The sequence below is a fragment of the Nesoenas mayeri genome (assembly GCF_963082525.1).
Source record: "Nesoenas mayeri genome assembly, chromosome: 9".
Lineage (NCBI taxonomy): Eukaryota > Metazoa > Chordata > Aves > Columbiformes > Columbidae > Nesoenas > Nesoenas mayeri.
In genome coordinates, this window is record NC_137557.1 from 12,228,807 (window position 1) to 12,255,945 (window position 27,139).

Genomic DNA, 27,139 nt, shown 5'->3' on the forward strand with positions numbered 1-27,139 from the left:
CTATTGATATATAGCCAAACAGCAGAGAAAAAAAATCCACTCGTGTATGTCATTGGATTCTTAATCTATTTTATGAGCCTTAAACGCTACAACTCTTTGCACAGTTGGAATTTCAAAAGATCTGGAAACTCCATTTTTTCTCCTTATGTGGCTTTTCTACACTTGAAGTTTTACTTTTCATGAATATTTTTAACCAGCACAAAGCTTTTTAGGTTTTTTCTTATATCTATCCTTTGTCGAGGAAGAAAGAAGCAATCCCGTGAATCAGATCCCATGTGCATAATCACACAACTATGCGAACTAATCGCATCCATAAAAAACATTCGGTTCAAACATTGCTGTATAGGGAATGCTTAGCCTTAAAAATTATGCTGTTTGGACTAGCAACTTTGACTATATCTTATGAGCAATCCATCTGCCCTAGTACTTTTTCTTTTTTTAACTCAAATCAGGGGACTTGAGCAACCTGACAGTATCTATAATAAGCCTGCTGATTACTTCACCTTTTGTGATTCTTGCTTCTTTTTTTGTTTCACATTTCTGTTATGCTAAGATTCACATAGTTAAATGTTTTTAAAAATTGATCAGGTCTTTATTGGCAATTAGGAAGTTTAGAGTGGTAACCTCAACCAAGTTTATAGCAAGTGTCAAATTTGTTACCCCTTATAGACCCATCACCCATCGTAAATAATGCAAGTTGGATGAGCTAGACTTGCTACTTATCATGGGAAGACTCATTTACTGCACAAATTTGCCACCTTTGATTTCAGCCACTAAGATGCGTCCAAGCCTGGAGGTTCCAGGTGAAGGAGTGGTGACAGGCAGCATGGTGGCTGGGGATGAATGGTGGTGGACACATGGAGAAGCTGGGGACATGGGGGACACAGAATGGTACCAATAGGAAGAATGTCGGGAATGTAGGGGACACAAGGTGGCGGGGATGGAGGAGAAGCATGGTGGTGGGGACACAGGTGCTGGGGACACTGGGTGGTAAAGGACACGGGGAACAGCAGAGATGCAGGGGAACACGGGGTGGTAAAGATGCAGGGATGCTGGGAACAGCAGGCAGAGACATGGAGAAGAGTGGGACAGCAGCCGGTAGGGTATCCAAGGAAACCCTGGAATGTTGTCTTTCAAACCCCCAAACATTCCGCCTGCCACTGCAACTGCCAACAGCAGACGGAGACCTGTCCGGTAAGTGAGCAAGCTGTTTGTCTCTGGGCTATGAACAGACAGGGTCTAGGTGGGGGGTAGGTGATCACATCTGGAACATTTACCTTTGAGGAGTAACAGTTTATTGATAGTTTCCTTTTCCTGAGCTCACTGTAGCTTTTGTACTTGCAGTCCTGGGAAGGAACAGAGGGCTCCTGGCCATCACAGAGGAAACCCACATCTCCTCCTCTATTACTTTCACGTTGAGTGGGATGGGGACTAACGAGGGAGCAGCTTTTCATTTTCTTCACCTGACCCAATTTTATAGTCCAGCCTCAGGACTTTCCAGACACTGCAATTGGTTTCTTCCAATCATCACCTCTCCCACTTACCCCAAATGCTTTGTTTCTGTCACCCAAAATAAACCTCTTTACATCTCAGCCATCTCCACTCGGGCATCTCGTCTGACAATATGGATATTTTTGGGAATTTGTCTCAACTGCTCTCCAGTCTCTCTCCATCCAGAGTCTTTTTCCTCTCCCATTAGTCATTTAAGTTTAAAACCAAAACAAAACAACACAGCATTGAAGATTTAGGTAGAGAAGGTCCTCTGTTTTTATTTCACTTTTGTTTCTGTTTTGCCCCTTCCTTCCAGTCTCTCTTTATTTTGACTAGAAAATTTTTTTTAGGAAAAAGGTTTAGTTATTGCTTATCTGGATCTCCCTAGATCCTGTCTGCGAATTACTGCATCATCAACAACTCCCTAAATACACACTAGGAAAATTCACATGAGGGAGACACACTGTGAATACTCCAACTATGGGGAAAGCTGCAATCAGAGCTTGCATGCTGTTAGACTCCAGAAAGCCCAGCTATGAAGGCACAGGAAACTTGGTTTCATTAATTCTTTTCATCATCCAACTATATGTTGCACATTCCTATCATCTTCCCTTATTTCTCTATTCCCTTCTCAGATCTTTGATACTTCTCCCCTTTTACTGAATCCCTAGGCATTTCCATTTCATTTCTTTCCCCCTTTGTTGCTTTAGCCCTGCTGCACTTTTCCCCACAATTGTTTAGCTCTGCTCTGCACTTTTTTCAGTAAGTGAATAGGTTGCAATGATTCATTCCTCTACGTTTCACCTCAACTGCATAGCTAAAGTAGGAAAATTTAGATGCCATATCTAAGTTGCACCTGGGGAAGCAAATGTGCAGAGGAAGCAATAGGGCTGAAACTACTGAAACAAAAAAAAAAAACCCAACAAGCTGGCTTGCCAGTAAATTTATTCATTTATCTGCAAAACCACATTTATAGCAATATGGCACATTTGTTCTGTTTTGAGATTTTGTATCTTAGCTACTTGATTAATTGTGCTGATTTTGCTTTGTGTTCCTTATTTACTTGTCTCCCTCTAGTCATGAGATTCTTTAGTCCTCGGTGCCTAGGAGGATAGCTTGGCACTGGGATGGGACTGATGTCTGTTAAGGTTATGCCATTTTCCACTCTATTCTGAAATGCTTGTCCAGTGTGTCGTTCCCCCATCAGCTCTGTTTTGTGGCCTGCAATTACAAGGTTTCTTTGTCTGGGTTAGAAGCAGTATAGACTTCATATTTTACTGCATTTTTTAAATGCATATGCAGAATTTCTTTAGAAAGTAAGGTTAACAAGTTGCTCTGATTTAAGTGCTTTCAGCAATTTATTCTCTTGACAAATGAATAAGGACCTTATTTAAAATCCTTTTCTAGACCCATTTAAAAACTTTTAAAACATTTTTGGTTTTTTTAAAATCACATGTAATCAGTGGAGCTCCAGTCCTGATGAGCCTGAATATACCTCCCTCAGGGGTCAAGGCAGGAAGAAACCTCTAATTACACTCAATGGTCTGAGGTGCAGGTGACAGAAGTCAGGTTGTGGGGATATAGATTCTCCCATTATATAGAAGCAAGACACCTTCCAGCAGGTTCCCACTTTTAGAGAAAGCAAATGCAGGAACCCTAAAAGCAAGAAGATGATCTGCCACCAGTCTCCTCTGTGTCTCCAAGTAGGATTCATTTCTCTGTGCTTCATTTCCATACCCCATTTTACCACAAAGGATATTCTTCTTTCCTCTGCTTGGTCTATTTAAAAACGTCTTTTACAATGAACATGTAGAAGTATAATAGGAACCTGATCTCAGAAGGCACTATTTAATTATATTGTAATAACAGTAATAAACGTACTAAGCACAAACAACATGCACAATGTAGAAATAGATTTAATACATTTAACTGGATTTTGAAATTGGTTTCCATGAATGGACACCCATTCTTGTTCAGATCGGAAGTGGCATCTCAGATGCTACTTTGGATGATGATAGAATACCTGTCATCCTCATACTAGAATAAAGTAGAGAAGGAACATTAGATTTCCACTCCAGGCCTGCGAAAAGATTATTTTTTTTTCAGATACTTGGATTTTATTTCATTATGTTTCCTTTTCTTCATTTAATTTAATAATATGTTCCAAATCTATTTATCCGAATGCATCTGGTTTATAATGGGGGAAATACAATCTGAAAAGAAAATGTAACTTTTTTCCAGTAAAATTTAAAGAATGGAAGGCAAATAATTTTAATATATTGCCACTTAATGCAATCTTGTTTGCTGATAAAATACATGGTAAAGCGTTTTCAGTAATCACTTCTTGAAACAAAACAGAGCTTTCCTGAGCTAATGAATGGAGATACATTTATTTATTTATTGGACATTCATCATTCTAATTCTTTTGTGTGTTTCACAAATATTAGTAAGTTGATCCATGAGGCACTGAAAAGAATTGAAGTCTTATTAACTCCATGAGACATAGAAATCACATGATCTACTCACACTTAACAGAAAGATGTATGTGAAGTATAATTAGAATGAAAAAAAAGTTGTTCTTATCCACAGTACCTACCCAGTAAAACCCCTCCGCTGTCATTCAACATTGCTAACCTTAAACATTACAGATCCTCAGGCAGGCAACATCTAAATAGATAAATAGATAAAAGTTATATGTTTTTTGTACAAATGCATTCTTTTATTTCTTTCTTTTTATTCCCTGAGCCTTTACATGATACTTGAGTTATATTTCCAAGCTTTTTCCTGCAGCCATGAGGGCTAGAGACATTATTTTAAAATAAATATCAAGATTATAATCTAATTGCGTACTTTCTAGAAGTCAAGTTGCAAGCAGACTGATAAATAAGATGTCAGTTGTATTTCAAGGTGGCCATGCTGCTCATTCTGTACTTGCACTGTTTCAGGTATTAGAATACTTTAATTCATCACATTAGAATCAATAAATGAAGCATTTTATCGATATGTTCTGTTTGTAGTACCTACTCCTTAAAAGGTCACTAGTTATATCTGAGAAAATGGGTGGTATTGCCAGGATATCCATACTTGTGCAAAACTACTTACAAAACATACACAAAATACTGTGGTTATGGTACTCAAATGTTACCGATGACTAACTTTTATGGGTGGTCTCAAGACACATGTAAAATTGAGTCCTTTAAAACATTTTGCATTGGTTTATCTTTGCTCTGACAAAGTCACTGAGGCTTTTACCAACTGGTTGAAATGGTAAGTAAGGCAATCAATAAGGAAACTCCATCAATCATTGCTGTTTTGAAAGAAGATGCAGAAAATTCAATGTATAATGTTTTGTTACATTCCACATTTCTACTCTGTCACTGCTTGTTCACATTTCTAATGTTATGCGACTCTGAGATTACTTCTATAAAATTAAGATGCTGCATGTGTGTGACCATGACCGCAAGGAACACTTGCTCAATGTAATAACTACCAGTTGAAAAACAAAATAAAAATCAACTCCAATTGTGCCCATTTAAACTCAAACATTGAAAAATAGCTTAAATATGGTATTTCAGGATGTAAATTTTATAAAAAGTCTGAAGATTTTAGGATTCTGTTAGCTCTGTAGTCCCTCTGTAAATGAAGCTATTACACAGCATTGCTCAGATTGCCTTTGAAAATAATACAGCTGCAAGAGCAGCTGCGTCAAGAATTCACAGAAGCCAGGATGCAGAGCAGGCCCTGCTCAAAGTCCTGGTGTTAGCTTTCTGCTGTGGGTTTTGTTGTTTGGTTTTGGTTTTTTCCCCTACTTATTTATTAGCTTAATTCCAGCACCCTCTGAAATGTCACCTTGCTGAAAATAACTGAGGGTTAAAGCTTTAATGGCTTTACTTAGCCTCACAAATGAAAAACCTGGAATTTGTTCTTTTCCAACCCAAGTCACTCTGGCAGCAGCAAATGCTGTTTTTTCAAAATGAGCAGTTCATGGTTGGTCAGCATTAAGACAGTAATAGTTAAAAAGAAAGATCAACATCAAAAAGGAGGAAAGACACTTCGCAATTATGTATACAAGTGTATAAGAACATCTTTGTGCTTCTGGTATTTAAAAAGACATTTATGCCTCTGGGCAGGAGCTGATGAACTCATAGGCTGCCACCTCAAAATGTTTGTAATGTGGCTGCAGGCAGGCTTTGAGGAAGGTAGAAGTCCAGCACCCACCCCTATTGCTTCCTTTTTCATGATACACAGAGTGTGACAAGAACAAATTATAGCAGCAGAATGCTGGGCCCAGGGTAAACCCATGTTTTGGTAATTCCAGAGGGATTTGCCACCATCCTCACCCTATTTCCTACCCCTCAGGATAACTTGACACCTTGGTTCTTGTTGGTTCTTTCATGGGCAGGTTGATATTAAATAAAAACAATATAATGTAACTTAAACCCAACATGAATAAGTCACATTACTCAAATCTTTCATGGCCACCTTGTAAGACCTTCAGAAGAATAACTCCCGGAGATATTTACAATAGCAGATGATAGAAGGAAGCAAACTTGTCATTCACCCTCCGAATCTGAATATACCGTAGCCTGTTAATTCAACAGATTGGGGTACTGGCCAAAAGTGACCTGTACTCAGAACACAAAAGCAATTTTAAATCCCTGTTCTTTAAATCTAAATTTTGGAGCTAAGAGAACACCTTGGAAGATCTCTACTAATGGCCAAGTTTGTAACATGATGTTTGCATTCCAGGTGAAGCCATACCAAACACTACAGGTTTCTCCTGGCAAAATCAGCTGGATAAAAGGAACTGATACAGTTCTCTTTCAACTGATGTATCATGTTCGGTCACCTTATTACAAGTTAATATTCAGGTTGCAATGTCTTGCATCCATTGGAGCTTTGCAGAATTTTCTCAGGAAGGTCATAAAATAAAACATTAGAGTAGCATAACTTAAAGGTTACAAAAGCATGGGCTACAGAATCAGCATTAGCCTGTGACAGCCTTGGCTCCAGTCCCAGTGTAGTTTATAGGAAATAAAGGCAAGAACCAACCACACATTTAATAAAATGAACAAAACCACATTACAATCAGCTGCTGGATAATTTTTAATTTTTTTTTGGGTGGCTCACATCCACCACTGGATTTCCCTTGACTGTCATTCCTCTTACAAATTTGTGTCACTGCATACAAACATGTGAAAGACCAGGTTCACTTGCACATCCTAAATAAGAAATTTGTACCTATAGAACTTGTACTATATACAATGAAGGAAGAAAAATTTCCTTACTGTTCTTGTAGCACTTCAAGGTTAAAGTTCATTTTAACAAAAATAATGCAGCAGAGGTAATAAACATTCACAAGATTGAAGTAATTGCACAAAAGGCAATTTCTTCACTGGAAAATTAAGACACCAAGCTAAAATAAGAAATTAATACCAGAAGCCATACCAAGAAACTAAAAGCTGTCAAGAGCTGCCTTGAATGTTAATCTGAGCTATTTTAACCAGTCCTTTTTCACAACCTTTTCTTTCCTGCTAACTTTTATGTTACAGCTCTATTGCCTGTACAAAGTTGCTGAATTGAACTTCTGCCTGTCAGGAGCTCTCATCTGTGCATGCTTTAGCTCTCAGGTGTTGCTAGATTTGCTTCAGCTGCCACTATTATGCTGCTGCATGTCAAATTACAAAGCAATTAAGGGTGAAATGCACTGTTGCAATACACAGATTAAAACACCTCCAGAAACCCTAACTCTAAATTTTCTAGGTTTGCATTAACTTTGGAAAGCATTAAAATATCTTGGTAATTAATGTAATCCCCAAATTACTAAATTACTGGCATGTCCTTCACTCAGTGTCACATAAATTTTTTATCTTTCTGCCTTTCTCCCTTCCTTCAAGGCTTTTTTACTCTCTCTCTTTTTTTTTTTTTTGGCCTAGGAATATTTAAAGTTCATTATTCCAAACTGTGAGAAATGGCATAAACCGTTTGCTAAAGTAGCTAGTGAAATAAGGAAGTGGATAAATTATCCAAATGCTTTATTGTATATTCTGACCTCTGAGTTTTGCCACATTCTTAGTGACGTTACTAAAGAAATACTTTATTTAAGTTGAAATCCCTTGGAGGTATACCACTAATGCAAGGCAACTCTAGTGGTGGTATGAAGGAGTCTAGAGGATGGATCAATGACAGCTGCCACCATTGTGCTCTGAATCAGGAGACAGAGTGACCAATGCACAGCTATGCCTAACTCATTTAAAACCTCTGTTTAACATCTCTGCATCCCAGTGGGACTCATAATATTTAATTACATATCTAATGGGAAATTCAGCCTCACCCTGTGAGTTATTGTGCTTCCTTGTTGGAGAAGCACAGCACTTCACAGAACTGGTCCTGCCATGAAAATTAATTAGTTTATGACTGAACAGGGCTTTCAACATACAGATCATTCTGTATGACAAAGTAGCATTACATAATAAACTGAGTTATTCAGTTGAATTATGGAGTCATAAGAAAATTGTTTCTTATTTTTAATCAAGCAGGCTCCAAGTCAGATTGGTCCCTGATGATGATGCTTTGGCTATTTTAACAGCTCTTATGGCCACCAGAAAAGTTCCTCTTTTTGCACCCGTGCATGCTATACTTTGACTGCTGTATATATAATCCACTCAATAAAGCCAGCTCTAGGTTTCAGGTCAGCCCTTACCTTCAGTGAACAGTAATCGTTAGGACAGCTCCTTGCAGGTAAACAAAAAGCCTTGCTGGTTTGGAAACAAACCTCTTCACATTGTTTGGTTTAGTGGTGGGGTTTTGTTTGTTTGTTGTTTTTTGGTGTTTGTTTTTTGGGTTTTTTTGTTTGCTTGTTTTGTTTTTTTTTAATTAACATCTTGTCTAACCTTCACTCACTGCAGGGATACCCAAGTCTAGAAACAGCTCAGAAAGTTTCACAGAATTAGGCATCAGTAGTTCTGCATTTCTTTTCATGGCATCAGAAAAATCTCAGGTTATAGATGTGCATATGATTTCATATGCATGAATGCTTCAGTGCCCTCCCACTAGTTATCAGACTCCTTATTAGCCTCCATAACCCAAGTAGAAGAATTTCAATACTGCTTTTAAGGGTCACTTGAGCAGAAGCTTCAAGACAAATTGTACTGCCAGGGTCATAGAAATTCAGTAGCTAACTTAGCAAAAGAGAACTTAGTTTCGGTTGTTGAGGTATAAAGGTATATTGTTTGCCGGGTCGTCTTTGCAATGATTAATTTCTGATAATAGGAACCCATATGCGGTCAAAAGAATCATTAGCTTTCATCTTTCCAGGCTTGCTAAAATCTTCGGGACAGATCAATGTTAATTTATACCAGTGGAAGATCTGGACTAGGTCTTTAAGATTTCCAGTTTCTCATTTAAGCTGTGATCTCCATGGACCCCTACTACAAGAGCATCCTTATTATGAGAAGAGCAGGAGGGTCTTGCCAGCATTATCTATCTGGTCTCTTGTTCCCTCACCCTGGATTGTACTTTACTGGGTTTTTTACACTTTTTCTTCCATTTACTGCTCTTACATCGAAGAACAGCTACAACAGTCATAAAGAACACCACCACAAAATAAATAAAAACCATGACAATAGAAGATGAGGAAAAGGAATTCCAGTTAATGACATCTATCTAGGGAGATTTCCCCTACAGGGAAGTGGAGCAATATGGAAGGACATACAGAAAAAAGACGCTCAGTCTGCTAAAATTCACTTTGCATCTTGATATGATGGCCTTTCTAATATTTTTCTTAGTTTATCAGAGCTCTACTTGCTGACTGCCTTTTCTTCTGCCCATTCTCATGCCTTCCTTTTCTCCATGTTGCTCCTTTTGGTTGACTGATTTGATGATTTTTTTGTGTTATTACTAGAGCAAAGAATTGGGGACATAAAGAAAAATATTAGACTTTTTTACTAAGTGCCCAATAAAAATAGTGACTAATAAAGCTCTAAACACTAGTTTGCCAAGTTTCTGTGTACCCCAGCTTAATTCTTGTTACATTGTTAGCGTAACCAGAAAGAAGGATCGCTACCAAAGTTGTCTTTGTTTAAATGGGCTGGTCCTAGTAAGGAGTTTGGATGTCACAGCTGATGTTTTCTCAAATAAAACATCACAAGATGTAGTGGTGGAGTTTTGCATTTGGTGAACAGAAACACCAATGACTAAAATGGTAGCTCTCATCTAACACACCTCTTCAATAATGTGCATTAATGAGCAGAACTGAGGGGACTGTAAGAGGACACCCATCCTGGGGTGGTGACCAGCACCAGGGATTGGGTTCAATCACAGTAACCTGGCTGTCTGGTATAGCTAGAGAAAGAAAAGTATCTGTCAGCCACATCTCTGCGTTTGATTTCAGAGCTTGCAAGGTGCCAGGCATCTTCTTTGCTGTGGATCTGACAGCTGGTATGTTTTGTGCATCACACAATACGTAATGGAAGTTGTTACCAGTCTGCTAATGTCTCCTTTAGTTTTAGGCATTCCTAGGGCCTGGTCCCATAGGAATGAGATTATTTTGTGAAGTGAAAGCAAGCACTCTCTGTACTGTGAGCTCTCATTGAATTCCTGCCTCCTCCTGAAGGCAGGGCTGCCCGGAGCACTTCTGAGATGTAGACCTCTTAATAGCATGTTGGCAGATCTAATCAAGCCCACAGCACAGTCTGTGCAACCCTCCTAAACCAAACTTTGCCCCTCTGCACTTGTTCTTTAGAAGTACTTGGCTCCCACCATTTCAAAGCAATCTTTCCAGAAAATCAATAGTTCTTCATCTCCTTCAGAATGAGAGCAAGTAGGACACTTGGACATTTGCTTTGTAATCTCTTCAAAAATTGCTTTCTTGTCTTCCCAACAGAACTAGGAAATATAGCAGTAACAAAAACAAACAAACAAACAAAACACACACAAAAAAACCAAACCAACAACAAAACAAAACCTCTCAATTGTTTTCAGCATGTCTCAGTGGTAGGACCAATCTTTGCATCCCTTTTCATTTAGGGATTACCCTAAACTCACTGGTCAGTTTATACATTAGGCACACACACACATATCCTTGTTCCTCACACAGAGGAATTATCTGTTCTCACAACTCCACTTTTCAGGAGCCTGGTGTAGAAACCTTCATAATTTTAACATTTCCATTTTCTCTCTTTTCTCTTAGTGGCCCTTTAGTTATGAAAATGAACCGCTCTGCTCCCGCTGTGCTGAGCTGCCGGATCCAATCGAGGCAGGCTAGCAAGGCTGCACATCCCCGTCAGACACAGCCTTGACCTTTTTTTCCTAATTGACAATGCAGGGCTTTGTGCTAATAGGATGACATCATTACACAGAGCTGAAACGCTTTCCCTGCTGTCTCTTTTTGTCTCTCAGTATTTTTCTCCCACACTTCTAGAGGAAGTATTTCACTAGGAGGGGCTGTAAGGAAGACAGTTACACAGAGCCTAAAAAACATATGCAGAAATCATCCTCAATCACTCTTTCTTCATTTTTCCTTAGTCGCACTAGTTACCAACCACATATCCTGAACCCCCTCTATGTACTGAATCTTCCTTTTCCTTCTTCCAGGTTGTGATCGCTGATGTTTCTTTTCTGTATCTGCCTTTCCTCACTGTCCTGAGATATGCTGCTTCTTGATTTTGAATAGTAGTTGTTATCCTACTGTCCTTTTACAGCTATGATTTTATTCAAACAACTTGTGAATAAGATCCTTGTGCATCTCTACAGCAGTAAACAGTACATTGAGGTGCCTGATTTGCTGTTAAATTGTTGGCAGGTAACTTTTTTTGTGATACTTAATAACACAAAGTTTTAAAATAATACTTTAAAGAACACACCGAGGGAAAAAAGCCCCAAAGAAATGGAAAATACTGAAGTCTTTGTTTTAGCTCTCACATGACATTGGCTCACCCATTTCAGTGAGTGCTATAACCTTTTAAGATGCTGCCTTAAAGCTTAAAAAGATTGCATTAACGTTGGTTATAGATTGACAGCCATGTACCAAAGCATGCAGTCTTGGCTAAGCCAACAAAACAAATAAATACATACGATGAGCTTTCACTGGAGAAGACAGAAAAAGCAGAAATTTCTCCCTTCTGCCTCTCTCCCTCTCTTTCTCCCCTCTCCTATGGCTGACATATTGGGTACTTCTAGCTCATGGTATGTATTTCTAGGCTGTTTCAATGTCTAATGAAATAGATTCATTCAAATCCCAAGTATTTCTGTGAAGCTGTTTTAGTTTGCACAGAAATGCACTAAGAGCTGCAGAAGTAAAAGAGAAGGGCAGTATTGAACAGCTGGGAGAAGCAGCCCCTGAAATCACCACAGCTGGCTCTGCATGGCTGTCCACATCCTTAATTCCAGAAAAGCAAGCAGGAAAGACAAAGAAGGGAGAAGTTTCATGAAGGAGAGGAAGCAGATCCCATTACTATTCAAGACTATCCCAAGTCTGCAGTTATGTATTTTCCATTTTTGCCCAATCAATGCCCAGCTGTTTCATAGATTTCTGCACACATGCCAGTGATCCTCATGCCATCCTTTCCTCCCTGTGTTTAAATACTGTTCAAGAAGGTAATGACAACCATATCATTAACATACCTTGTCAAAACTTCTCTTGATTATTTTAATTGTATTTCCTGTTTCTTTTTGAACATTACCCTTAAAGACATGTTAAGTATTTTAACCAGGATTTGTTTCTTACATTCTGTTTCTGTCATATTTACTTTCAACTGTAGTTAACTTCCTTAAGCTATTGTAATATAAATAACTGGAGTTGTGTTACTTCGTACAAGAGCAAGCCTCAGCTTACTGTCTTCGCATAAGTGTGCCTAGTGAACTACGTATCTGATAGTTGTGAACAGGAATTATTAATATAGTTTAATACTGCTCTTATGTCTATAACCTAATAAGATTAGTGCTTTTCTGTACTCAGCACCACACAAACAATTAACATGTGAGTTTCAGCCTCAAAGAGCAATTAGGATAATATAGCTAAATCCCTGCAAACTACTATGAAAAACACACAAACACTCTTGTCAAATTTCAGCCCAGAGCCCAATTTATTATTATTATTATATTTATAAACAGCTTAAATCTAGTGAATGAAAATAGTGTTTGGAGTGGAAGCACTGACACAACCTTGAGTGTAGCAATGCACCTATAATAATGGCAAGTGTGCCCTTATCACAGCAAGAAAAATGTAAGGAGTTCTGATTTTACACTGAATGAGCCATTACTTATGTCTATCACAAAGAAATAAGAGTACTGAACAACAACAACAAAAAAAGCATTAAGGTGTGGTTTGTCTGTTTGTTTTTCTTCCAAAAAGAAAACTAAAAATAAAAAGATCGGATGTGACTCAGGCTTTCAAACAATAAAAATAGCAAGATGAAAGAACTAGGTTGCTTCTTTGCCTAAAGAAATGGCTAGAATCTTAAAAAGTCTGAAACCTGATTGTGAGAGACTCGCTTTATGGGCTGCTAAGAAGGTGCTGACCTTCATCATCAATAGATTGTCTGAGCCTTTGTGGTACTCAGCAGTAAAGGAAGTGCTTAAAAAGTCATCCCGCTGAAAGATGGACTGGAAAAATCTCCAGTTCAGATCTCAGCATAGCTCTCATTGGTGCACACGTTCATTCAGAATGTCTGTAAATCTAATATAGATAAATCTTGCTTCATTTTTAAGTGATAAAACTGGAGCATCCTCACCATACAGATGGGTCAGGATATCTGGAATTCAATACAAGTGAAATTATTATAGAGAAGGGTAGCTAATGTCTATCCGTTGTGGGGCTTTGGATGTGTTTTGTTATAGTACTATATTTCTGTCTGTACTAGAGGACATTGAAGAAGTGAGAAGTGTACAAGTTGCACTTGTACACTTGTACAAGTACCAGTGGTATAATTTTGTTATACTTGTTCCATAGTTTTGGATGCAGTTTCGCCTGTTCCAGCATTGGCACTGAAATGAACTGTAGCAGATGACCGCCCTGTGATTTCAAATGGCCTTCTGGGAGAAAAAGGCTATTATAGATGAAAGAGCTCGGTTTCTATACCTTTCTGGAAAAATGTCATCACTGTCTAAGTAGTATATTAATACAGCAGTTGCCATTTTATGTATCTTCTAGCAGGGCAAGTTAACCTGGGTGGGGTACCAGGGTGACACAACTATATGGTTGCTAGTACTCAAATGAGCTCACTGAAAGACAGATGGGGTATCTGCACAAAACGCATGTGTGTTGCAGATACAGTCATGCTCTGGCTGAAAAACGTTGCCATGTTATCCTCCAGAAATTATGCAGCACTGAACATTCACAGCAGAGAGCACAAAATACAGATGGACCACTAATGACTAGAGCTTCTGGGACAGCAGCTGAGGTACATATAGCCAGACCATCCCGAATGAGGCAGCTTGTACCTTATGCTGCAGAGGAAGTGGAAATAAAACAAAGTAGTGACAACAGAACTCCCTGCCAGTTCTGATTGGCATGGGGGGAAGGAGAATTACTGCTGTCTCCTGATCTGATGCCTAATTTGTGTCTGAGTTTTAGCAAGGCATTTATGAGGCATGTTCAATGTCAAAGCACAGGTCCACTAGGACCACTGTTGAATGGTCAGCATAAGGAACCTCCTTCAGAGTAAGAAATGTAACTGTTGAGTTCCCTTTCCACTTCCCAGCTGTCATATCATCCCCTTAAACCTCCAAGCCATGCAAGTGTATGATCCAGGAGGCCAACACTGGGGAGTCAGCAAGCTGGACCACTACCTGTTCCTCACCTGAAGCCACATTCTGCCATTTGGAGGATGCTGTGACTTCGACTTATTGTTCAGAGATCTCTCTGGGCTGAAATATCTCCTTGAATTTGCTGCTATCTCCACAGCCTCTGCCATGAGAGGCAACTGTGATCCTCAGAAATAGTGACTTGTGTTGCTTGCTGAAAGATTTTACTGAAATTTTTACCTTTTTTTGAAGCACCCCAGAATTCATGCCCCAAAGACCTGGTAACAGCAATGTAATGGTCCAGTTTTCAGGCAGCTTAATCCCCTCTGAGAACTACTGAAAGAAATTTCTCTCTCCTGTCCCTCCACTTAAATCAATGGTGGATGTAGCCCAGTGGTTCTGCCTTGCTGTATGCAGATTCAGGAAGACAGCACTGCAGTCTTTGGTGTTTAGAAAGCTTTTACTTCACAACTCTAAGGGCAAACAATTTTTTGGGTTGAAATTCAAGTTTAAATTCTGAAGAAAAAAAGACTCAAAGAGCTGGCAAAGTATTTGACAAATAGGTGCCAGCTGAAGTGCCAGTGTGATTTATCAGCAAGTTCTTCTCTAATCTGATGTAAGATAATAGGAGAAGGTGTTGAAAGCAGAATCAAACTAGATACAGAACAAAAAGCATAAGTAATAAGGTTCATAACATCATGGACATAAGGAAGTTTACATTATCTAGTAGGCAGGCCACTCTCCCCAAGAACATTTTCTTAGATATGTTGGGAAATCAACGGACAAACCCTGAAGATTTTAAAAGATAAATGATCTTACACTCCTTTTGCATCCATATTTTTTTCAGGTAAGCCTCCCTATTTGAAGAGGTGTGGTTTCCCTACCAATAGACCCAACAACATACTTAGCTGTAGCAGCTGGCAGTGTTATGGACAGAGGTCTCTTGGCAAAAGTTAACCCTCAAATATGCAGAAAGCTGAACCTGCTTATGACTGATCAGGAAGATCATTCCTGAGAGCTCATAAATTTAGAGTAGCTTCCTTCTGACAATGGCACTAAGTTGTCTATCTATATTGCGCTGCATAGTGATTCATTAGAAGAACTTTACAGTAAACGCTTCCAAAATAAAAAAACAGACATTTTAACCAAACTTTCAGGAAAATATTTAACTGACAATGATAATGATTTTCTAAAAGCTTTTCCCTGGATTTGTTTTTTTAATTGAGGCAGTGATTAAAATAAGCCTTCCTGAATTATAACATGCTTCCAATACACAACCCAAAGTCATGTTAATCAGCTTGAATACCTAAAAATACAATAGAAGCAATATAAATCCACTTGATCCAGGGAAGTTCATTTCAGGTGCTGGTCCACTGGAAAAATATCCTTATAGTGATTAAAGCATTATTGGTCCGTACTTCACAGCTTGTGCTCTGCTTTTTTTTTTGTTCCATGGCAAACAGCTTGGACCAGCCAATTTCCCATTCATACTGATATCAACCCCACATCAGACATAGGGCTTTGCCTTTGTGAGCATTCTGATGAGAAGAGTCCATTAATTTCCCTTGAGGGCTTCTCAGTACTATATTGTTGGTCAAAGGAAAATTCCTGCAAACTTTTTTCTGACGTAAACACTTAAATTTCATTTTCTAGAGTTCTATAGGGCCCACAGTGAACAGCCCACCCAAGAGGCTGTGAAAATCCTGTGTTGCCTCTCCAGAACATGGTATAGCCATCTACTGCAGGGCCACATGGAGGTCCATCATGGGTCCCATATCTGCTGGCATGACATGGCACCAGAGTCATCAGGCTCATCCCCCCAGCTTATCCTGGTGCTGGCTGGAGTATATCTGCTCTGTGCTCTGCACAGGAAAGATAAATCATAATTTCCTAAATTACCTAGTGCTGAAGCCAGCACTGACAAAAGCCGCTTCCAATCTTTAGGCTATGCTATGGTTTGTTTTAAAAAGGGATTGAATGTCTTACAAACAGGTAAAATTGCTGCCAGATGCAAGTACATTAGCCTTTTCCAGCTGCTTTACTGCTGCTATTCAAAATAGCTCGCTATAAATATGATTCCTTTGAGCTCTATTCTGACAAGTGCGGAGCACAATCTGGGAAGGGCCGGTGGTTTTCCATCCCTGTTGAACTCAGTAGGAGTTGTGATTGCTCAGCATATTGCTGAAAAACGTCTGCTGAAACTACCTTAAATCACACAATTATCCCCTCACCTCTTGCTCTTTCTCTTACAGTTGTGGAAGAAGGAATAATTTTTTACAAAGCAGTTCTGCTACAGTAAAGTTTTCAGCCTGGAGGTTGTGAACAAATGTCAAAATCAACAGGTTCCCTGCTTCAGGGCTGGTGACAGGCCTGGCTGCAATCTGGCTTAGCCAGGACAATGGGGAAAAAAAATATGATAGAGATTTGAAACCCTATGTACATTAAAATTTAGTATCAGCTTCTTACATGGCCTAAAATGCCCTCATCTCTTCCCTTTATCCTGTTCTGTAAATTTAAGCCCATTGCCTAATGCCTATTGCCCTAAAAATAAAAGATTCACCATACCACAGCATCCAGGACACATTCCAGCAGCTTTGCAAGTGCAGTGCAACTCAACAAGTTGCTTATTGTCTAAAATCTGTTTCTAGCTGAACAGAAAGACATTTATTATGTATCTTTCCTTTGTACAATCTGTACCTGTAGTTAAGTACATTGAACTGGTGCTAAACATATGGAGGTCTATTAAACAACAACACAAGGTTAGAGGCCGAATGCTTATGCTTAACAAACCATGCTGGAAGATAGTCACCATTAAAGCTGTTTACAATTCAACTTTTTATAATTGATGGAAAACCTGAAAAGAAAATTATCTGTGCCTTCCACCTTTTCACTCTGAAGTCAGCAAAGGCAGATGAAAAATCAACATTTCCTTTGAATTCAAGCACAATTATGAGTTTAAAACGCAGATCAAGTCACCTTTCCTATTGTACAGGGAGTGGTGTTGAGAAGAGGCTTATGAACTTGATTCTGCACCTTGTGGTATCGGCTTGAAATCACTATCTGTTCCCTGAACTGAGAATTAGGCTGTTAACTGCTGGGGGAGGATTGCTTCTTAATAGCAACAAACCAGTGCCCTTTGAGGACCATTCAATAAGAAATGGCTTGGAAACCCAAATCCAGAGCTGACTTTGGCTCAGATGCAGCTGAAGTTGAGACGCCACTTGGAGCTCATGCCCCTCTGAAATGCATCTGCCTGGTTTTTGAACACTCCTTTCTGACCTCAGCCACTGTGCTTACCAGTTCTCAAAAATCAGGCCATGATGATTTTTTTGCACCTCATAACAACATACAACACGAGTTGATCAGTCACAGTGTTTTGGTTGTTCTTCTTTTGATTAAAAGCCAAATTTTCCCTCCTCCTTGCATATATAGAAAACTGATAACACTGGCTTTACTTTACATAAACATCCATTATTGAGAGCAATCAAAATATTTAAGATGCCTTAAACTTTTACACGGGAAAGGGAAAGTCATCACAGCAAGTCTGATATTATACATACTAACTATTGAAGAGCTTTCTCTCATAATGGTGCCTACAACATGCCTAGTGGAGAAAGCATTTACATGCTTTTTTGGCTTTGCAACATTTGAGTATTCTTAACTTTTCTACATTTTCTCATAGGACTCTTTCTTTGCTGGAGTTACGGCATCAGAAAGCAACATTGACTCCCAAAAACGTCTTATAAGCATGGGTGGCAAGAATAAAACCTCTCAGCAAAGGCATGGTAGTAAGAAATCAAACAAATCGAATGATAGTCCAGAAGCATTGCAAGAGGTCAAAAACCACCTTGGGGATGGAGCAGCAGAAAACATAATGGAGAGAATAAATATGGCAGAGAAAAAGAAACAAAAAAAAAGTGATGCTGTAAACACAGTGAGCCGTAAACGGAAAGCAGAAAACAATGAAAAACTAGCTGTGAAAGAAGAAGAAACAACATTAGAGACTGTCAATCAGTTTATCCCAACACCTCTGTCTCATATTCCTCTGAAAATCCTAATGGACATCGAAATGGAGTTGGTCTACACTGATGAGGAGGATATTTCCTTTGAGTTTGCTGAGCCTGTGGTGTCTACAAGCACACAATCAGTGTGTCATGACTCTAAAAAAGCAGATGCTCCGAGTGCACCTGATGGCAGCACTTTGCCCCAAATTGACAAACAGCTTCAGATGACACTCCAGGAAGCCAGTGCTTGCTACGGGCAGAAGAACTATACAGCGGCAGCGGAGCAGTTCTCAACAGCACTGGAGGTATGGGGTTAAAGACGTGTGATCACCACAGCAAAGTAAAAGAAAAGCTGTCACTGTCCTTACTGGGTACAATAATAGCAAAGTGAACAAGGAGCACAAACCTTGGATGTGTATGGTTTACTGAAATTCCACCTGAAATCTGAAAATTAAGAGCTATAAATAAATCACAGGAGGGACACATGGGACTGCATAAAAAAATCTTAGGTGATTTTGTACTTTTCTCTAAGTATTCAGTTGTATTTACATATAGAGGCATTTTAAGTCCCATAGGGTGGGGGGAAAAAAAAAAATGCTTTTCTTTTTAAACCCATCTCTATCAGGGACAAACAGTGTCTCAATAATCAGGGGAGTTGCCACCCTGCCGCAGCTTTCCATCCACTACAATGTGAAACATTTAATTCTTTGGTTAAGCAAAAGGTTCATTTTATTATCTTGTTTTCCCTACAACATTTCCATCATGCAGTCTGTTCCCCTTTTTTCTCCAAAGCCAGAAGATGAACACTGGATCTGTGCAGAAATCTTTTTGTTTCTGTACGAGAAGGGACAGGTCCAGTGGTGAGCAACATCCTCTGGACATAAATGGCTTTCTCTGCAGCAGCTCAGAGTCCAAAAGCTGTTGGGGTTTTTTGTTATGATTCGGTTTTTTGTTTTTGTTTGTGTGTGTTTTGTTTGGGTTTTTTTTGTGCGTGGAGAGACAGACTGCTTGCCTGCCTGAGATACTAAAGAAACAGTATGACCTTGGCTATGATCTTTGAAACTGATCTGTGATTTTAATTACTTTCTGCCTTGAAGTGCTCGAACTTTCAGACATGAGCTGTCATCAACAGTCTATTTTTCAATAAGTAGTTATTCCTATGTTTTTAAAAGTAGAGCCCTTTCCAGTTTTGGGCTGAGCCACCCTCCCCCCTTCCTCCCAAAAAATAGGAGGTATCTAAAGACCTTCAACATTTTTAAAAAATCTTAGCGAGCCTTGAGCTTTATCAGTATAAAATGAGAAGAAAAGAGTAAAAAATACACGTTCCTAGCACTCTGGCAAGGTTGCAATTAATTTCACAGGGAGAGGGAAGAGAAGGCAGGTGTAGGAAACCCCAGCAGGTGGGTCACGGTTACGTCCACCAGCCTCCTGTTTCCTGGAAGCCAGAGCTAACAGCATTTACAGTAAAACTGACTGTTCAAAGTTGTATCATTGTTCCCAGATTTCTCTAGTGCTGCTAATCTCAGTTAATTATATTGGAAATCCCTTGTATTATGACCATGTAATTCATAATGTGCCAGCAGAAGTCATGGTTCATAATAATCACATAATGGGCGAGGACTTAGACGTAATCAGATTTTAGTTACCCTGTCGTGTTTCCATAATGCTGCTATAAAACCAACATAATCACAAAAAAGCCCCAGTTATTTAAACGTTTTTATCAGATTGATGTACAGTATCTTTCTCTCTCTTTTTTTTAAACAATGTAAGATAACAAAAATTGGATTACAATTGCTGGGAACAGACTATGATAAACTGTTTGCTAGTGTGCAGAACAAAATGTAATAATAATGGCATCGGCCTCTCAATTTTTAGTAATGTTAAACCTGTTAAATAGTAGCACTCTGCAGCCAAAGGCTGCTTTCAAAGAGGTAGCATTAGAGCATTTTGAAAACAGTATCTCCAAGCACATAGCTGTCTTATAAACCTTGAAAGATGCCCTATATCCTCACAATTAACCCAACTGCTAACATTTACTGTGCAGATGAGGGCTTGACTTTCTCCATGATACAAAAATGGCACTCTTAGTAGCTGTAAGCATTTTAAAGGCCAGTGTCTGCTTCTCAAATAAAAAGGGAAGAAAGAAAAAAGATACTTTCATTTTCCAGGAATATGGTTGGTGATTAGAATAGAGGACTTGCAAGCTGGAGTCTGGACTCTCAGTAATGTTTTATCTTTCCTCTGACCTCAATCACTTCAGCTATGCACTTGACATCCTGAAAAAGGGTCCAACTGCACTTGTTTCAGTACCATACTGCCGAACTTAATCCAAATCATTTGTAAAACATGAAAGGTTTGCAGTTGACAAGTAAATATCCTATCCCTATTTTTTTTTTACAATATTGAAGGTATTTGATTTTAAAACAATAAATATTGTAGCAGTGAGTGAGTAAAATTACAAAGTGCCATCCTCATGCTTTTTTTTGTCCTACACTCAGAAATGAATTGTGATGGGGACAAAAAACACTTGTCACTTGAGGAGAAAGGAGTACTTGTCTCCTCCTAAGAGGAAATGGAAAGGCTAACTAATAGACAAACTGGTGAAAGAATAGGCAGAGATTAAAGAATTCTTTCCTGGGATTGTGGGCAGACTGATTGGGAAATCACAGAATTGTAGAGCTGGAGCTTCTCAGCAGTCTCTTAATCCATCTCTCCTCAGAAGCAAAACCCAAAATATCCCTTAAAAGACACTTCTGTACTCTGTTTCTAAAAATCTACAGTGAGACAGACTTCTCATTTCTATCAGCAAGCTGACAGAAAGTTTCTCCCAATCTTCTATGGTGCAAAATAGCCCATTGTGGGTTTTGTATCCTTGTTTGACATGAAGAGCAATTAACCACCACATTAGTTGCTTACTTGCAACCTCTTAGCATACCTGTTTTCAGTTTTCTCTAAATTAAGTAAATTCAATCATTATAGTATTTCCTTCCAGGTCACATTTTATAAACTTCTGCATCATTTTTTATGCTTTTCTCTGCATTGTCTCCATTTTGTCTATCCTGTGATTGGAAGCGTGGTTGTTTGTCCCGTATGGGTAAAGAGACGTGATATGTAACATGAAAATTCAAAGTTATGGTTTCTGGTGTAAAAACGGTTACAGTCATTTTTCAGATTTAAGTAAATTAAGGTTTTTAGTCCGACATTACGACATTTTGAGTTAAAGACTGATCCAGAAAACTACACGCATAGGATTAAATTTCTATAGTATAAATTAGTGCTACCTTACATATCACAAATATCATGCACTTCTTGGCTCCTCTTTAAGCCAAAATTTTTCTAGATTCATCTATATATTCATGTGGTATCATCATTATTTAAATTATGTTGTTTTTCAGATATGCAAATAACAGGCAGTTCTGAAAGTCTAGCATTGAATTTATTGGATTGAAAAAAACCAGGAAAATTATTTGTCAGAAAGGAAAATTGAAATGCTTGTTTAATTTAAAGACTTGTACATGTTGGACAGCATGCTGCTGATTACCACAGACACCAGGAAGGCAGTCTCATCAGAAGAAATGGTGGCTTCTCACTATTTCTGCACTATTTAACTACCATTAAATTAATCAGGAGGGACTTGGTGTTAGTCAGCTGCATTATAGTTGGCCTGGGAGAGGGAAAAAATAACACTCCCTTGGAGCTCTCTCACCATTAAAGCTTAAGAATCAAGTATTTTCTGTTGATAATGAGGAAAATAGCAGAAGAAATTGGGGCAATAGCCCTCACTCTTCTACTTCCTAGCTCAATAATAAATATAGTATATATACTACAGTGAAAACCACTGTATATTTCCCTAAATTTCCAGCATCCATCTGCTAGAATATAGGGAAATAGGACTTGAACATCTGGACTTGGATATGAAGGGTACAAGAAATCACTCTTTAGCTTGAAACCTTGATGGAAGCCACATATGTATATCTATAAAATCTCTAGCCAATTATTAACAGCTTAGCAACAAAATAACATTAAACTTTTATGAGGATTGAAAGATCTTGTCTCAAGCTAATCCCCTAATATCAGAGAGCATAAAAGACTTCAGAAACATCAGCCTGTTTAAAACCTGCGCAAACTTAAATTTCAGACCCTGTTGTTCTGAGAGTAATCCTCCCCCTGTGATTAAAAAATAAATGAGAAAGGTTCATGACTGGCGCACACAGAAAGAAGTCCACTATATCTCTGCACACAGCTTTCAGCGTAGAATATCTCAGAGACACGAAATGCATCCCACGTGTGAGGCGAAGGCCTCAAACAGCATGTGATTAATTCACCAGAGTGCTGTTGTGGTGCCTTCCACAAGCTGGAATATCTCCATTTTCCACAGATGGCTATTATAGGCACCGTTCCTATGGCAGGGAGATAAACATTAGTGCCATCTTTTTTGCACACCTTGAGTTTTAGATTAACCTTTCCTGTGGCTCATTGGCTTGTGATTCACTGCTTATAGAGAAGGCTTTGTCAAGACCACGCTGTCTCTTCCAAGCAACAATAACTGCAAAAAGGAAATATTTTGAAAGTGGCTGTGGCACTGGTGCCTTGTGGACATAATTATGTCCCAATATAGGATCAGGCAGCATGGTTCAACCTAGCCTGCCATCAATTTTGTAACATGACAAACAAAAAATGAGCATTTACTATATAAATACCTATGTGCAAAGAGGCTCATTTTAAGTACTCTACCCACTGGCAGAGCACATTAGAAAAATGACAGACAGCTTTTTTTCCCCTTGCTTTATAGACCACGAAGACTGGAATTCCTGATCATCCACAGGAACATAAGGGGTAAAAAGTGGGACTTTATAGAGTTTTCCCTGTCCCCTCTCACCATGAAGAGTTGTGCAAGGACGAGAAACAGTTTACCACCATGACAGTCCTCAAGAGACAGCACAGGAAAGGTTATATATTTATTTTTAGCACCAACTCCAGAGCTGAAAAATCAGACTCATAAGTTATCTATCCCTACTATCAACACAGGTCCTCTAGAAACATCCTGGGACTATACTAGGTCTTGGACAGAGAACATCAAAGATGACAGACACTGATCCCCCAAAGCCTGAGTGTGAGATGCTCACTTTAATGTCTAGAAATATACTTTTAACCTCTAATAACAAAGTAATTTCCTAAATGCAGCCTACTCATTTAACTTGCTTATTAAAAAAGCCAAAAACAAAACAAAACAAAACCACACAAAAACCACCTGATAATCAGCAGGTTTTCTCTCCCTACAGTCCCATCACTGCATTTTTAGGCTCCAAAACCAAGAAATTGATTTTCTTTTTTTCTCCATTGATACTTATTGTCTTTTATGGGTGCAGAAGATTTAGACCAGAAATATGAAGCCTACAGATGGCTCAAATCTGGCTTATGGGACAGAGTGGGAATCTGTTATAATGATCCATTTGGACATGGTCCCATTTTTTGATCACTGAATTTGAATCTATTAATCTTCTAGACATTTCCAGCATGCTTGTCACCGTGAAATAAAGCTGAGGAACTGCATGGCTATTTGTCTATAAGGATTTGTGCCCCCATTCTTCCTGCCTGGACTGCTGTTACATATCTGGCTTACAAAATGCTTTTTTCCTCAAAGGAATACTATGTGTTGACCATAAAACAACGTATTTCCTCACTCATGTGTATACACAGGAGCAAAATTCCTATTCCAGAATGGACAGACCGTATTTTCCAATAATTTTTGTGCCAAAACAGATCAGCCAATTTCTAATTAACTCTAATTGGTTTCCTCACATGCTATTGAATTATTTACCTGTAGGTGACAGGTGGTCAAAGTGACCAAATATTTTCTCCATACTTTGTATACATTAAGCAGTATATTTGATTGTCACTTACAATCAAAAGCCTCATTGACCTAAACACATGCAAAACACATGTTTTAAAAACACTGAGAAACAGAGACAAGGTCCCTGTAGTATATTCCTCAGTAGGTAACATAAGGAAAAAAATTCTCTAGGTCCCTGAACCCCACAGCTCCCCACATGTATCACATGCATCGTGATACCAATAGCAGATAAACCCCAACATGTGATGCTGCCTCTTGTCTCTGAATGCAAAGTGGTGTCTCAGAGCCCATCTTTAAGTGAGGTTTATGTTAAGGGCCCTTAAGAAATTGGAAGTGTTTATCCTCCTAGCTGCCATCTGCTCCTGGAAGGTATTGTACAGGAACAGGGAGGGCAGAGCAATTTGTGGCTAATTTGTGACTCTAGGTGCTTCCTGGCTAGAGCCAACACAGTGACACAAATGCAGTGACAGTTGGATTAATTTATAGCAAGAAAATTAGGCAAGTGAGGAGATTGTTCAGACAGCAAAAGCAGCTAATAGAGGCGAGCAGCAGGCACAGAATGTATGCTGTTAAAGAATTTTCTATCTGAAATGTCTTTAAATCATATTGCTACGTACCTATATAGACTCTGCAGAGGAGAGGCAGAGATGCAGGCTGAAGTGGGCACTGAATTGGAAAGCATTCATGGACTGATTTGAGAGTAACTTTATCCATGAGGACAGTTTAGAGAAAATGTGTTATTAAAGTACTTTATTTCCATTTAGAGATTCACACAGGCATACACAGACAGTAGGTGGTGACAGCTGCTACCAGAACCATTTGTTATCTTACTCCTGTTCAGCTTTGACAGGGCAAAATGAATATAAATGCTGAAAAGCTTTACAGAGGTGAACGAAACAATAAAAAGTAGGGGGGAATGAATTCTGGTTAGGTTACTTTAGGGAAGAGCTTTATTTCTGTTTATTCCTGAGGCAGGGATATGTGCTGTGTTTTTAACACTGACAATACTGCTGAAAGGATTCTTGGTGGAGTTTGCCAAATCCACACCATCCTGAGGTGGGGAGATAGGGGAGAGCTGACCTCGCAGCTAACCTTAATGTCGTATCCAAAAATTGTATGAAAATAAGGCATCAGCAAATTATTGCTTTTCCCTAATAATCCTGTCCATCAAAATGGAGTGAGCCTTTCACACAGTTTGTCTTTAATAAAAGTGCTAGTGAGATATCTCTGTGTTTGGACTTAGTGGTAGCAAATCTCTTGGCAAAGGGATTAAATTAGTTGGCCTGAAATTATATTGCTTTTTCCAAGCAATCATGACAGCTCTCAAAATCTTTCTACAATATAGTCACATCACACCAGCTGACAGTTGCCTCCAAAACACATTCATTTTGGTCAGCTCCTCCTGTGAACATTATCAACAGACTGATGCTCCTGATTTGAAATCCAATAGGCATCTTGAACTACAAGCCTATCATGAGGTGGTAGTGGTATGAGTTTTGACTTTGTCTGATTTTTTTGGTTTTTACATGGAATATTTACACCACCCTTAGTTTGGCTGGATCTTTGATGGACTTACAGTGGAGGACTGAAAGATTCGGTATTACAAAGGCAATCTATAAAGGAGATTTCAGTATGTTGTACAGAATATAAAGCTGCTCGGAAACTATTGTAGTATATTGATTCCACAATGTATGTTTCATTACAGAGCTCTGGTGTTTTGTTTTCTTCTTCTTCTGTGACTACTCCTCTCACCCTGGCAATACTGATAAAGGGAACACTCCATAAAATAGGGATTGGTAACAAGAGGCACAGATTTATAGCACAGAACACAGATTAAGCTGAAGTCAAACAGATTATATTTTTCCAAAACCTTTGTTCCTCATTTAATGATTCTGAACCAAATTATTTATAATATGAGAAAGACCCCTAAGTTTGCACTGGGCCGGGGGGGCAGGTAAAGGCTTTATCTGAAGTCAGGCCAATAAACAGGAATGACTTCAGCTTAGGAGTGCTGCAGGGAACGTCATTAGCTTCTGCAGGAGGGAAAGATTCAAATCAAGTTTATTTTTATAAAGCAGAATCCATGAAAAAAAGCACAAACTAAAATCCTATATCCTCTGAAGTTTGTGGGCACTTGAAATCTTGTTTTTGAAAAGAGATCTTGTCTCCGCAAAGAGATCTTGTCTCCTGAAAGGCCAGAACACAATTCACAAAATCTGTCAACCTTTGGGGAACATAAAATTTAGCTTTGAACTTCTCTAACATTCTGCCCCACCTGGCCACCAAATCCCTTCCATGTACCTCTGTTTTCTGCAAAAAGGGCTAGTTGTAGCCAAAGAAGGAATTTAAACCTAGACAAAGATAAGGCTTAAGACAAACCAAATGGAAGCATGGGGGGAGCAGGCAGAACCCCACCCCAGCAGACCCCATGGTGAAGGCAAACAGTCTATTCACTTCATCTGGTGGAGTCAATACTCAACCAGATCCAGGCTTTTCTGCCAAATAGTGGTTTTCTGAATAGAAATAGGGATCATTTCTCAAAACTTATTATGTGAAGTATATTAGGCTCTCTGCCAATACTGTGTAACCAATAATATCCCCAAGACAGTAATGTGTGCACAGGACATATTTGCTATTACAGAATCCAGTGGTAACTCTGCATAGAGCAGCTAATATGCCAAAAATATCATACATATTATTTGAATTATCCATTGCAGAGCACAATGCAGGAAACCTAGTAAATTTAGTTGTTCTCTACCTAGCACCTACATTCATATTTAGCAGTGAATTATATATTTTCAATATGTTTTCTAGCCAGTTATTTACACAAATCTCATTAGCAATAAAGACAGGGGGTTTATATACAATTCCTGCTCTGCTGACTGAAATTGCATACCAAGATGTCAGTATGACTCCAAATAGGAGCTGGAAAGTTATGCTTCATGAAAACATATTATTGAGAGAATATCCTCTCTCTTTTTATTCTCCATACTGATATTTTTTTCCTCTCTCCACTGAGACAAAACTGCTATTAACTGGTTCTTTG

At 38.8% G+C, this 27,139-nt stretch overlaps 1 protein-coding gene across 1 annotated transcript in view; it reads left to right on the forward strand.

Moving 5' to 3' along the window:
* Nucleotides 1-839: 839 nt before the first annotated feature.
* SPATA16 (spermatogenesis associated 16) overlaps nucleotides 840-27,139 on the forward strand; it is a gene marked incomplete at both ends in the record, with an annotated part of 95,229 nt that continues 68,929 nt past the window's right edge. The window contains 3 exons of the mRNA XM_080349727.1: nucleotides 840-1,194; nucleotides 15,889-16,079; nucleotides 17,918-18,544. Of these exons, the coding sequence (XP_080205853.1) occupies nucleotides 840-1,194; nucleotides 15,889-16,079; nucleotides 17,918-18,544 (1,173 nt within the window). The remainder of the gene's footprint in view (nucleotides 1,195-15,888; nucleotides 16,080-17,917; nucleotides 18,545-27,139) is intronic.